General features: G+C 40.9%; 3 protein-coding genes across 23 annotated transcripts in view; 2 read left to right on the top strand and 1 right to left on the bottom strand.

Annotated features, from left to right (window-relative positions):
- Window positions 1-96: 96 nt before the first annotated feature.
- Window positions 97-1568, top strand: mrps34 (mitochondrial ribosomal protein S34). The gene is made up of 4 exons (XM_080904451.1): window positions 97-185; window positions 410-777; window positions 868-910; window positions 1090-1568. The coding sequence occupies exons 2-4, from the start codon at window positions 460-462 to the stop codon at window positions 1386-1388; spliced, it is 660 nt and encodes a 219-aa protein (XP_080760577.1). The 5' UTR covers window positions 97-185; window positions 410-459; the 3' UTR covers window positions 1389-1568.
- A 3767-nt stretch (window positions 1569-5335) lies between these two features.
- nme3 (NME/NM23 nucleoside diphosphate kinase 3) lies at window positions 5336-12116 on the top strand. Of its 2 annotated transcripts, none has more exons than XM_080904449.1 (5): window positions 5336-5493; window positions 7280-7410; window positions 7511-7612; window positions 7726-7830; window positions 11331-12116. In XM_080904449.1, exons 1-5 carry the CDS (start codon window positions 5448-5450, stop codon window positions 11475-11477), a joined length of 531 nt encoding a protein of 176 aa, XP_080760575.1. In that variant the 5' UTR covers window positions 5336-5447; the 3' UTR covers window positions 11478-12116. The 2 variants fall into 2 exon arrangements, with proteins under 2 accessions (XP_080760575.1, XP_080760576.1); XM_080904450.1 differs by having other exon boundaries at window positions 7726-7838.
- Window positions 11500-13456, bottom strand: part of mapk8ip3 (mitogen-activated protein kinase 8 interacting protein 3) — a 32815-nt gene continuing 30858 nt past the window's right edge. For all 20 annotated transcript variants that reach the window (XM_080904429.1, XM_080904447.1, XM_080904442.1 and 17 more), the window contains one exon: window positions 11500-13353. In XM_080904429.1, coding sequence (XP_080760555.1) covers window positions 13223-13353 — 131 coding nt within the window. In that variant the 3' untranslated portion in view covers window positions 11500-13222. The remainder of the gene's footprint in view (window positions 13354-13456) is intronic.

Genomic DNA, 13456 nt, shown 5'->3' with positions numbered 1-13456 from the left:
AATTTTTAATTTCTTAATTTTTTTTAAATTATTTTTTATGAAGACGGAACTTCTCCTTACACGGAACAAAAGCACGCTGGCTGTTCCCACGGACCATTTTATGCCCGGACCAAGAGCGCGTCGGAAGCTCTGCACCTTGCTTGCGGAGGTCAAGTAGCGGCAGTTCTCTTCTGGGGAGTTTTCAGGTATTTAATGTAGATATTTAATGATTTTAAACACTTTCGATAGTAGCTCACTGCTATGGGTAACAAATGTTTGGAACGACTTATAACTGGTGTTATTTAGCACGGAGCCGGGAACACCGGCTAACAGGATGCTCTCCATTTGATTGCATTTTTATTTAGTTACTCTAACAGGTCAAAGACATAATTCAAGATCAGCTATGACATGATTTATTTTTATTTTTCAGGATAATCGCTGACCCGTGTCTATCGTAGCTGTGAGGAAGACACCGCAGTTATGGTGAAGAAAAAGAGACTTCGCCTCATCGCGGAGATGGCTCGGAAGATTCGGGCGTACAGAGAGCTCAAGTCCCGGCCCCGGGAGTCCCAGAAGTACGCCTTGGACTACGAGACAATGAAACGGCCCTTCACGGGGAAGATGCTGCCGGTGTTAGCATGGCAGGACGTCCGCAGGGAGAGCCGCCTCTTCTCCTTGCTGGCCGGGATGAGGTTGTTCGGAGTGGGCCGACTCTTCACCCGCAAATCCTGGCTGGAGGACCACTCCGAGCCCAGCTACTGGCAGATCACCAAGGTCAAGGTGGACTACACATCCGAGGTGAGAGCATGGAGCCTGCACACTGTTATGCTAGATAAAAGGGAGATTCCTGTTACTAAAGGAATGGAAACTATTCCTTGTGTTTTGTAGAACATGGATCACGGCAAAGCGTGGGGCATCCTCACTTATAAAGGTAAGATTAGTTTTATCTATTAATAATAATAATAATATCACTGTTTATGGTCATTGTAGCCTGTGTTGTCTTATTTGTTTTTACTGTAACAGCCATTTTTAATCAGTATTTTATGAATACCTGTGTTGCCTGAAATGTGTGATTTGGTAAATATTCTCCAAACAAACTATCGTTTGCAGGGAAAAAGGAGAGCGAGGTCAAAGAGATGGACAAGGTGATGTACCATGACTGGCGCCTGATTCCCAAACACATGGAGCAGCAGTTTAAGGACTTTGAGCCTCTGCCCGAGCCGCCCGTCCGATACGTCGCCTACCCTCCCCTGCTCCGCGCAATGCTGCTGGCACAACAGAAGAAAGCAGGAGGCAGCAGAGCGGCAGAGGAGCCCGTCCTGCCTTTAAAGAGGGATGTTCTACTTAACAAAGACTATTTCCACACGCAGGAACAAGAGCGACAGAGGAAAGAGGGGACTGCGGTGTAATGGCCTCACTTGAATGTTTACCGATCCTGGATATTTTTGGACTAGATCATTGTTGACAAATGCTTCTCAATATCTGGCTGAATCTTCCACTCAGAATACTTCTCTGTGGGTCTGATGCAGGCCCTTGTGCGTGTGTGTGTTATTGTTGTATGCTGAATATTAAATTTGAGATGAAATGTAGCCCCTTTTAAGTTATTTCTGTTGTTTCTATGTGCAGGTAATTACAGCTGCATCACATCACAGTCCACTGCAAACTTGTAACTTTGACTTGGATATATTCTGGTTAAGATCTGAGAACTTAAAAAAAAAAGCCCAGCTGCTTTATCAGAGTATAAAAGTAAACAGTAGCCTTTAGTCATTTTCTTGTATAATAATACAATTAAAATGACTGAAGGGGACATGTGCATGATGTTGCAGTTCATACAGTGTTTTTCAACATTTGACCCCAAAGCTGCATGTGCTACCAAGCTAACCTACATAGTCACTTCGCAAATTATGTTAAACATGGAGTCACTGGTAGTTTTTAGTATACTGCTGCCATTCTGCTGGTTTATTGCATTTCCTATGATTTGTGTTTTAAGAAGGCAAACCTTTGCCAGGATATTAAAAGTACATTTTAATGAAAAGGATCTTAATCCAGTGTAGAGTGTCGTACCACTGGTCAGATTCAGACATAAATAATAAATGAAGGCATCTGTTCATCAACTATCTCAACAACTATTCATCTGATCTGCTTAAAAATGTGCATATCTATTGCTGGGGACCAAAGTGAGAACAATGTGGAGATTGGGGTCAGTACAGCTCCTGGGTGTGAAAAGTCACATCAGTGTCTTACATGAGTATAATGGCCAGCTGGCGGCACACTCCTCTAGTTAGAAAAACAATTTCAACAAAGAAAGTTGAAATGCTGAGATACCTAATTTAAAATTTCAAGATAATCTGAAAATTTGAATCATAATTGTGCAACACAATTTTTCCATAAGCTACCCATCTGTCATCACACCTGTTTGCAAAACACCTTAAAGAGCCGTAAAAATGCACAGCTTAAAAAAATAGGTGATATTAAGGTGGTGTCCATCTTCCATATACAGTCTGTGTTTCTCCCCGTTATTGGGTAAATAGGTGAAGCCTGTCAATCAGGCAGCAAGCTACGACCCCCACCCCAGCCTGTTGCCTCACCATGGGCAACTCCATCAATGTGTGTTGCTGTTCTGTTTAATTACATTTTATATACAAATGAGGACAGAAATATTAGTCCCCCTATTAAATTTCATTTACAAAAAGAAAGAAAAAAGTATCTCCCAAATAATGTTAAACTATACAAATTTTTTAACACAGATTTTCTAAACATCACAGTCTTATTTTGGATGCTTATATTATTCTATTTTGCACACAGAAACAAAATTATTTTGCAAAAAGGCCAAAAAAGGTAATTTTTTTTTAATTAAAATGATAACAACACACCATTATGAATTACTGCTCCATACATAATTCATTTCTTTTTACATATCTCAAACATATTATTCATAACCCTGTTATCATCATATTTTCACTTCAGAATATTGCAAAAAAAAATAAATTATAGGTTAGCTTTCCCCAAATGTTTCTTCCTTTATCTTTGCCCATGGATCGTTTGTGCGTCTGCATTTATGTTGGAATGAATGTCTGACTGTGTGGTCGATTATGTGTCTCTTTGTTTGAACATGTATATTTATCATGTGGTTTTTAAAACTGTGAAGCACTCTGTAACTTTGTGTTTTTAATAGTGTTGTACAAACAAAGTTAACATTTCCAGTTTAAGAACAACAGACGTCGTTCACAGAAAATAACATTATAGGAAAGCACAACCTTTGCATACACAGATACTGACAAAGTGCTTGTTTCTACTTCAATGCAGAACAACTGAATTTCGTGTGAAGCGCAAACTGGCAAACACAAAATTAACGTGGACTACTGCACATATGGTGTAGTAAACTCGGCTTTGATGTCTTTTTGTTTCGTGCTAATACTGTGGACTATCACTCTTCAGAAATTAATGTAAGATGCAGTGATGTGTAGTAAAAAACATTAACCACACCATAATCATTCAACAACTATCTTATTGTACAATTTGGCCATTTACAACACCTGTGACATAAACAGACAGAAGATTTTGTGCTGTCAGGACATCTTGTAGTTGTAGCTTGTAGACATCAGCTGGGTGATGCAGCCTGATGGAAACGTTTTCCACATGCCTGACAAGAAACAGGATGATGAGATATAAACAAATATTTTGATTTTCCACCTCACTCTGTACTGCATTTATTTGCATGTTGCTGTAGAGCTTTAGCTGGGGATGCTATACATGAACCCCTTAGGGATTTTTTCATATAGATTATGTCAGCTCAAAATGTATATGCTAATACTGAATTTAGTTCCATTTGACACATTTTTATGTTTATGTTAATGTCAGCATGTATCTGTTGTGTTTGGCACCACATATAAAACACCAGGACACAACCACAAAGTAATGAACACATAATTTACCTGCACAAGCATAAATGCTAAGAATGACATCAGCTGCTTGTTTAGGTTAAACTCTACAAAGATCCACAGCAGAAGTCTAAACCAGTCATGATGCTGCTGGTTCAGTATTAACATGAATGAAAGAATCAATTTGTGGAATCACCACTTTAAATGTCAGAAATAATTTATATTTGTGATTTGATTTTTGAATTAATTTACTTATTTTCCTTTTTTAAACAAGGGTTAAAAAAAAAGGTTTTCTGAATCTGAAAATGTTTTATTCATTCATTCATTCATTCTTCTTCTTATTGCCCATTAAATTATCTAATAATGAATTGTTATATTAATTTCTATATAAATAATGTAAATGAATGTACTAATATGCATTTTATTGCACAATTAAAGATTAAATCCCTAAATGCTTTGATGTTCTTGATGTGCCTGACTATCCTTGTCCTCCACACTTTTTACACTCAAACTCTTATCGCATTCACAAAGTTACAATAAAGAAGTCATTTGATGTAAAACCAACATTTAACAACTCAAAACTCACCTTTTAAAATTGCTTTTGGTTAATTTTTGCCTGTTTTATGACTTGTTATCCTATGTGCAGCACTTGTGATTCTCTGTCTAGAAAGGTGCTATATAAATAAAATTTTACTTACTTACTTATTTGTATTTATTCTACATCTCACTCTGGCAAAATTGATAGTATGGATAACAACTTTGGCACTGGTATCATCAGGGCTGGGAGCAGAACATGTGAACTGCCTGTCAGTTTATAAAGGAATGTAGCTACAGTTATAAAAGCGCACAAATATTTGTCTTAGACTGCAAATGCCAAACAGGAGAGACTCTCTGTGCACGATCAATGAACTTGTCACACACAAGAACAGCTCATGGTGAGCACACAATACCCTCAAACACATTACCATTCTGTTTGTTTGGCAAGGGCTGTGGCCCTTTTCAAGCAGGGCCATGCTTTCAAACCAGCTGCACAAACTGATGATGTATTTCGTTTTTAACAGACAGGAGGGATACTTCCCATAGTCTGACCCGTGCATGCCCATCTGTTCAGTGTCATCCTGGACTGCTGCAGCAACACTAAACTACTTTGAAATGATTAATTACATTGAGCTTGCACTGCAATGCCTTATTAGATTTTTGCTACCAAACTGCATGAATTACTGCAACTTATATTTAGAGTATATCAGTAGAATTCAGCTAACAGTATACTATGAAGGGATACTTTTTAACAGTGGAAAGCAAAAATCACATCATTTCGTTGTCATTAAAAGTATTCAGATTAAGCACAGCGATGTTGCAGTCATGATATGCTGCTCTCCCCTCCATAAGCTACCTTCATTGGTTGAAAGTATCGGCACTTGGTATCAGATGGAGCAAATTTTGGGAGCGGCATACCATTGGTCGTTTGCGCCACATGATTTGCAGTTTCAGCCGCTCCTCGTGAGCCCGCGTTTAAGCTACGTGCACGCGCATCCTTCTTTCCTCCTCTTTATCGTACCCGACATTGATCCCCGTCCGCTGACGACAATGATCTGCTTATTTCTGTCCATATTTGCTCAGATCTTTCAGTCAGGTTGGTAATAAACGTGCTTGTATCTGCTCCTCTGTCACTCACGGGCCTCCAGTCTGACTTTCACAGGATCATTTTCTCCCAGGAAACCCTCCGGACAGATGCCTCGGCTAGCTGCAGGCAGCGGCACAGTTAACCGGTACAGCAGTGGTGTTGTGTTGCCTTTACTAACTTTAGTTTGACAGAAGAAACTCGGACTGACTAGTGGTTAGTTTTTCTGTGACCGTGGGTGATACTGCAGTGTGGCCAGCTTGTTAACTAATCTATGCTGAGAGCCGCGTGGTCCATGTGTCGTCCTCAGCGTGAGAAAAGTTGATTCATCATCCTATTAATAGCGCGTGTGTGCGCTGATTGGCTGCTGCAGGAAGAGCTTTGCAATGGGGCCGAGAAAGAGGGGACAGCCAGACCGGTCCGAGCTCGAGGATTTGGTGGCTAAACACGCGAGAATCGAAGAATTTTGTGAGGAACACCCAGAAAGTTGTAAGCGCGAGGTTTGTGGCACGAGCAGCTGAGCGTTAGGGGCGTTAGGTTTGATCCTCCACAGGCCTCCACGGTGTGGGAAATGTAGTGTGGATGAGTGACGAAACGTCTCTCCCACTGACAACGCTACGCGCAGATGAACAGAATCAACCTTTTGGCATTTACTTATCTGGATGATTGAGCATGCATCAAGACGTAGTGTGGTTAAAACAGCAAATGCACCTAGTGCTTTCAGACGTGTGCACTTTTGCTTGCGAAGTTTTAAAAGGGGCTTTCTGTGCTTATTTTCAACTCTGTATTTCTATTGTTGGGCTCTGCACGATTAACAGTTCCAAATATTCATTGTAGACGTTTTACTGATCTGGGTGTAGCCATTCAGTTCATCCCTGTGGAAACAAGAGGTTTAAACCAGGGGTGCCAAACATAAGGCTCCAGGGACCAGAATCACCCGGCAATAAATAAACATAAATTTGGGGCTCTTAACTGTATTTAAGACCTCCCCCACAAACCCCCCCAGAAATATTTCTGGTTTTTTGTTTCCACAGTAAAATAAGTGGTAGCACTTTATAATAATGTCCCACTATTAAGCATTAGTAAAGTTTAATTAATCATTTATATCTTTACTCCTCTTTAGCATGTGTTTTATAAATACAGATGTTTATTCAGCTGTTACTGTTTCACCTTGTATTACTATCACTGCTAACAATAATCATAATCATGGTCATAATAATAAAATGTCTGTATTTAAAAATTGCATACTGAGGAGGAGTAATGCTTTGTAAATGATGAGTTCAGCACTTGCTAATACCTTAATAATGCCAATCTGTGTAACATCATTATATAGTGCTGCCAAATAAATGCACAAAATACTGTATTTACTGTGAATTAACAAAAAGTTTCCTCCTTATATTTACAGGACAGTTCGGCCAACAAGCTATGAGAACCTTTTCCGTAATTTTACACATTAACTTCTTCCAGTTTAAGCCCAAAGAGTTGTGCTGACAGCTTTCTTTCATTAACTACAACAGTGAGAAAACTGGGCTGTACTGTTGCCATCACACTTCCTTTTCTTATATTGAGAGATCTCTGGGACAAATGTGGCCCACGCTGATGTCATTCTTTGATATTTTGACCGGCTTTGATGTGAGCAGCCAACACTGTAACGGTACATATGTGACATAAAATAAGGAAATGCACAACAGGCCCCCTTTAATGTGTCTATGCGCAGAGTGCAGTGGCTACAAGCAGAATAATTGTAATTGTATTGCTCATTTAAGCTCAAGTGTAAGCAAGTTTTATTCAACTCTAGGCTGGACTGGGGTGAATGAACGCACCTTCGTTGCCGTAAAACCAGATGGCGTGCAGCGGAGACTGGTGGGCGAAATCGTGCGTCGTTTTGAGAAGAAAGGCTTCAAACTGGTGGGGCTGAAACTTGTGCAGGTATGCCTGGAGCAGCTGCGTGTTTCCAAAATATTTTGATCTGTGACCCATGAACCACGGTATTATCCATTAATCTGTCGTGTGTGTGTTTGTATACCAGGCCTCAGAGGAGCTTCTTAGGGAACACTACTGGGACCTGAGGAGCAGGCCCTTCTTCGGTGGACTCGTAACCTACATGAGCTCGGGACCAGTTGTTGCGATGGTGAGACTCCTCGACGTGATGCGCACATTGTTCCACGCTGAGGTTTTCGCAGTAGCTTGTGGGGTCACTCAGATTACAGATGTGCTGTAGTGTACCTCTCTGTGCTCCTCCAGGTGTGGCAGGGCTTGGATGTGGTCAAGACTGCACGGAAGATGTTGGGAGAGACCAACCCTGCAGACTCGCTGCCTGGAACCATCCGGGGAGATTTGAGTGTGGAGGTGGGCAGGTGAGCGATTTCACTCTACTTAAAGGAGAATTAGATTTTTATGCCATGCATTTTTATTTATTTCAATTCAAGCTGAATGTCTCAATTGATTTGTATCATTGTGATGGTACACAGAGGCAAAAACTGTCACTGACAGTTTGCTGATATTAATTGCAGAGTTCAAATGATTAGTTAATCAATATACATGGTAATTATTGAAATTTTAAGCTTTCATGCTTTTTTTGGAGCTAACAATCTTAGAAACATGTTCTGCATGGCCTCTAGTAAGTCTGTGAGGAACCTTTGAGTCTTTTTTGATCAAGATAGGTGCTGCCATTCACATTTTAAACATGCTGTCTCAGAGTGATATTCAAAAACTACTTGTTACAGCTAGACTGTTGTAATTTCTTACCATCAGGATGTCCTAAAAGCTCCCTGAAAAGCCTGCAGTTGATCCCGAATGTGGCATTGAGAGCACTGGCAGAGACTAGAAAGCCTCTATATAGCCTTTCATTTTACATGAGTCCTTAATTACACCTTCCTCTGTCTCTTTCTCCCTCTGTTGTTGGGACTGCTGTCCCTCCTCCTGCACTTCTGCACTGCTGGTGCTAGCAACAACAGCCTCCTGTGACTGCGAGAGCTTGTTATTAGTTGTTGCTGGTACTACTGTTGACTGTGCAGCTGCAGCAGCTGCCCCGACAGCTAACATGTCAAAGGACCTTATTATCCTAAGGGTGCCAGTAGAGCTGGGCGATATAAGATTTTTTCATATCACGATATGTTTTTTTCATTTCAGGCGATAACGATATCTATCACGATATAAGCCAAATAACTATATTTGTAAGATTTAAATGTGCCGTTGCTCACAAGTAAAATGTGAAATAATCAGCAGCTTGTTTTTATTTAAATATTTATTTCCCATAATAAGTTCAACAGGGTAGATGTACTTAAGGAACATGAGACTTTTTCAGATAAATAAAGGCAAATATTGCAAACTACACAAAAGGCAGCCGCTAAAGCGTTTAAGTTTCAAAATAGAACAAACGAAACAGACTAAATTGTCAATTCCACTTAGAAACAAAATATTAATTCTAAAAATAAATCTTAGTTTGTTTTACAGAAGAACAGACAAAACTGACTAACTTTTGTCAGTATCAAATAAACTGAGAACTAAAAGGAAATTCTCAATCTCTCCTTTTCTAGTCCACACGTAAATGCAAAAACTGAGTTTTCAAAAATATCCACCCTGGCCGGAGTTTTTAAAAATCTTCGTTTTCAGTGACCAAAAACGCCGTTTACGTGTGGACGAAAGGTGCAAACGCATAGAAAAATCTGTGTTTTCAAAAATACCCAGGTACGTGTGGACGTAGCCTGAGCATGCACCAGTTTATTGTATTTCCAGACTTGCTTTCGGCACAATTTACAGTGCACGCTACTCTGTTTTTTGTCAGACTTGAAATAGCCGAAATACCTTCACACTACGGAACTTCTATGGCTCTTCCGTTCGACAATCTCTCCGGCATTGGAACCATCATCTGTTTTCTCTTTGGTCACGCTCGGTTGATTTTTCTAGTCGGCACACTCATTTCCTCCATTACCCGGGCGGTACGGTGGCTGGCTGCTTCCCAAACAAATACACATGTGCGGCTTGGCACTTGTGCTGTACGTAACAAGTCACGTGACGTGACGCTGCGGCTGTGATTGGTTCGGCTCTGCGCTACTTAATTTGGATTGGCTGTTCTTTTTTTTTTCTTTTTTTTTTTTTAAGAGGACAAGAGCGGCGAGGTCTATCGCAATAGTTTAATTTTTCTATTGAGAAAAAGTTATATCGCGATACATATCGTTATCGTTCTATCGCCCAGCTCTAGGTGCCAGTATACCTTCCTCATTGGTGGCTTGCTTACTGACACAACATCATCACACGGTCACTTCTATTCATGCTCAGAAAGATAGTCGCCACTCAGACAATGCCGACGCATAAGCGCTGATATAACATCAGGCTTTAAGCCTTCCTTTTTGTTAAAATTATAGTTCACGCTGGATCAGGTGACCCTGAATCCTCCCTTGTTATAGGCTCAGACTTCTGCAGGACTTCCCATAATGCACTGAGAACTTCTTCTCCACTCACCTCTTTTCACTACTGCATGTCCAGTGTTGGGAAGGTTACTTTTAAAATGTATTCCGTTACAGAATACAGAATACATGCCCCAAAATGTATTCTGTAACGTATTCCGTTACGTTACTCAATGACAGTAACGTATTGTGAATACTTTGGATTACTTAATATATTATCATGCTTTTTACAACAACGTGAATGTACTATTGCTGTGTGATTTATTACTATTACTGAAGGTCCGCGACTCCGAACTGTAGTAAAGGGACCTCTGACTAATACGGCGGGGTCCCTGTCGGCTCGTAGCCGAAAAATAGCTTTACTTTGTTGTGTGGGTCAACTTTTCTTGCGAGAGACAGAGAGAGGCGTTGAAAGGCTGCTCCAACGGAACTTATTGTTTTCGGAGGAAAACACGAACACGGTGTACAGTCGAGTCCTAATAGCTTACTTACAACTGGGCTCGTCAGGCACTCTTATTGGCTGAAGTGGTTATTATTATATTTACATGCTTCCAGCTCCCGTTTTTCCTCGATGACAACTCGTACCTTTCCACTCGCCTTTTTCTCCCTCCTCGCGCTCACAGACACATAACGTGTATGGCAGTCCATTCTCCCTGCAACACGGACTACACTGCCCATGATGCTACATTCTTTAGAGCTATGCTTGTAGCATTCTGCCTGTTAGCTTAGCACAACAACAACAACAACAACAACGAAAAGGCGCTCTCTCACCCAGGAAACACACAGTCGCAGAGAGAGAGAGCGTCGCCCTGTAACCATGGCAACCGTAACCCTGCCGCCTGGAACAACAGAACATAGCTGTCAAGCAAAACCCAAACAGTCCTGACCCGCGACAAAATGAAACAGGAAAGTACCGCAGTGTAATCCATTTATTTCAACAAAGTAACTGTATTCTGAATACCACATTTTTAAACGGTAACTGTAACGGAATACAGTTACTCATATTTTGTATTTTAAATACGTAACGGCGGTACATGTATTCCGTTACTCCCCAACACTGTGCATGTCATAGTTTTGTCGTCCCTCTCACAAAGCTCCTGTTTTGTCCTTGTTTCCCTGTGCGCTCCGTTTCCCTTTTCTCTCGTTTTCATAAGGGAACATGTGATTGTTGGGCCTTTGCTTTGCAAAATAAAATGACCTGTTGTTGTCAATTGGTCCTATATAAATAAAGCTGAATTGAATTACTGTAAACATCTTAAATCAGACTTTTTGAGATGTCATCAACTTCAAAAAGTCTTTATTTGGAAAAATAAAGTCAATGATGAGGACAAACAGGTGAATTGTCCCTCAGACCCCTGCTTATTATTAATGAATGACTCAGTTTGTGTTTGGGGCAGATGGTATTTCGAGTCTCAGTGTTCTTTAAATGTTTGTTGGCAGAAACGTGATCCACGGCAGCGACTCTGTGGAGAGCGCGCAGAAGGAAATCTCTCTGTGGTTTCGTCAGAGCGAGCTTCACCGCTGGGAGAGCAGCAGCAGCCGCTGGCTCTACAACTGACTTTCTGCACGAACACTGTCCGATCGTAAACGTTTTTTTGTTTTTATCATATAAGGTGGATCACGTCATACCTCAGATGAACTGTTTGGCTTTAGTAGTTTGTAGATACTTGAAAGCTCATCTCTGCCGTCCTGTATTTCATCTTTTTCATACATTATTTTATATCTTAAGGGAGGTGAGACGACACTACCAAGCAAAATGCACTAAGTGAGCAATAACCTGGCTTCTGCTTTCTTTCCAGCTTTTGCTTGTTTTTTCAGTCCACAATATTAAAAAGTAAAACTCAGAACGAGTTTGAGAGGCACTGATGTAAGCAGTTCATGTATGGTACAAACATGTAATGTTTATATGAAGCGTGTCCCATAGATGAATGTTTTTTTATATTTTATTTTGGCACTTCTAACTAAACGGGAGCAGTTTACCAACACATTGTCTTTGCCTTGCACACATGTTCAGCTTCTTGTACTTTCCAAGTACAAAGATCATGTAAAAGTACTTGAATGTAAACTTTCCAGCTCCCCAAATGCATATAGCCTGTTAAAGTGATGCTGCACTAAATAATGTTTACCTGATTGGTCACGTTTATGCTTTTATTGGCTGTTAAGAAGCTTTATTTTACCACTGTCCAAAAAAAAAAAGAATAAACCTAACATACTTTTTAAAATGTTCTTCTTGTTGTGAAGTGAGACACACACACACAGACGACACAAACCCGGGTTAATTGTTCTGAGCACACATATGTTTAATATTTAATACACAGAGATGGAGATCAATGCGAGAATTTCCATACTGAACAAAGAGGATGGGTTTCAGTGGAGATTTACACAACTCCCTGTACATACGATGACAACACGCCACTGTTCACCGTCCCATCAACAGCCAGGCAGAGAAATGAGAGAGATGAGATCTGGACTGAACCCTCGACACAGTGGAACTCCTTTTGTATGTGGACACAATCTGACCTTAGAGCCCCATCAGGACTCTTATGGAGGCGACTCATTGTGACATGTGAAGCAACATGTTTTAATCAGCAGCTGGGAGAACCCAGGCTTCTGCAGGGGGTTGGAAATTAAGTAATTTGACTTCCTATTTGTTCCGTGTATGCTCATCCTGACTTGAACGCCACACTTTTGTGTGAACTTTGACCTTAAACCGAGGCCTCAGCTTTCTGCTTCCTCGCACACCGTCTAAGAATATGTAGATGCATAAAGCAGAGTCCCTGATTGTTAATGGTCTGCCAGATGGCCGTTGGTAGGACTGATGTCTACATGCCGGTGTTGCCTTTCCTGCTGCTGCTGTTCTTTTTCCTTATTTTTGTGCATTTTGGGGCTTTGCTTTAAAATGAGGTGGAGTTTTCACTGATGATTAACTAAATGGAGGAAGATGAGGAATAACTCTGGGGCAGATGCAGGACAATTGAGGTAAATATAGGAAGAGATACAGTGTGCTTACAGGGTGAATATAAGGTTGATACAGAGAAGGGAGGTAGTTATGAGGCTGGGTTACAAAGCTCATGAATCATTACAATGCCCTGCGTGGGACAGAAACAGGATGGCAGGCAGGTTTCTAGGTTTTAAGGTCTGGGACAGGAGGGGGTATAATAGTTACAAGGGACGATACACGGCTTTAATGGTCGTTTTAGAGCCAAAGGGGGGACTTTTACATGACCGGGGGAAAATTACAAGGTTTGGGTGGCTGAAAGCTTCTGGGCAGGAGAAGAGATCTCGTTAAGGAGATGGGTGGATGCGTGAGGTGTTAAAGCAGATCTCAGGTGTCACTCGGGTACATAAGACACCTGCCAGACGATGATGTGGCTCCGCTCAGCTTTGCACAAAGTAGGTTTGTTCTGCGAAGCCCCACCACCACCATTTTCTCCTTCCTCCGTCTCATCATCCTCTCCATCGCCTGAGAAGAAAGAAAAAACAAAGCAGAGCCATGAAAACATGAAAGCAAACTTTGTGCTCAAATAGTTACAAGCATTTTGTGTACTTTTTGAAACTGTTTCATT

The sequence above is a fragment of the Rhamphochromis sp. 'chilingali' genome, assembly GCF_963969265.1.
Source record: "Rhamphochromis sp. 'chilingali' genome assembly, chromosome: 15".
Taxonomy (NCBI): Eukaryota; Metazoa; Chordata; class Actinopteri; order Cichliformes; family Cichlidae; genus Rhamphochromis; species Rhamphochromis sp. 'chilingali'.
The sequence above is the reverse complement of the archived record's forward strand: the minus strand, read 5'-3'. Positions and strand labels throughout refer to the sequence as shown.

What these genes read in the sequence shown, in the direction of transcription:
- mrps34 (XM_080904451.1), top strand. Translation starts at nt 460, where the DNA reads ATGGTGAAGAAAAAGAGACTTCGCCTCATCGCGGAGATGGCTCGGAAG. An exon ending in AGGTGGACTACACATCCGAG is followed by an intron (nt 778 to 867) that starts GTGAGAGCATGG and finishes TGTGTTTTGTAG; the next exon opens with AACATGGATCACGGCAAAGC. An exon ending in GGGCATCCTCACTTATAAAG is followed by an intron (nt 911 to 1,089) that starts GTAAGATTAGTT and finishes TATCGTTTGCAG; the next exon opens with GGAAAAAGGAGAGCGAGGTC.
- nme3 (XM_080904449.1), top strand. Translation starts at nt 5,448, where the DNA reads ATGATCTGCTTATTTCTGTCCATATTTGCTCAGATCTTTCAGTCAG. An exon ending in TGCTCAGATCTTTCAGTCAG is followed by an intron (nt 5,494 to 7,279) that starts GTTGGTAATAAA and finishes ATTCAACTCTAG; the next exon opens with GCTGGACTGGGGTGAATGAA. An exon ending in CGGGACCAGTTGTTGCGATG is followed by an intron (nt 7,613 to 7,725) that starts GTGAGACTCCTC and finishes GTGCTCCTCCAG; the next exon opens with GTGTGGCAGGGCTTGGATGT.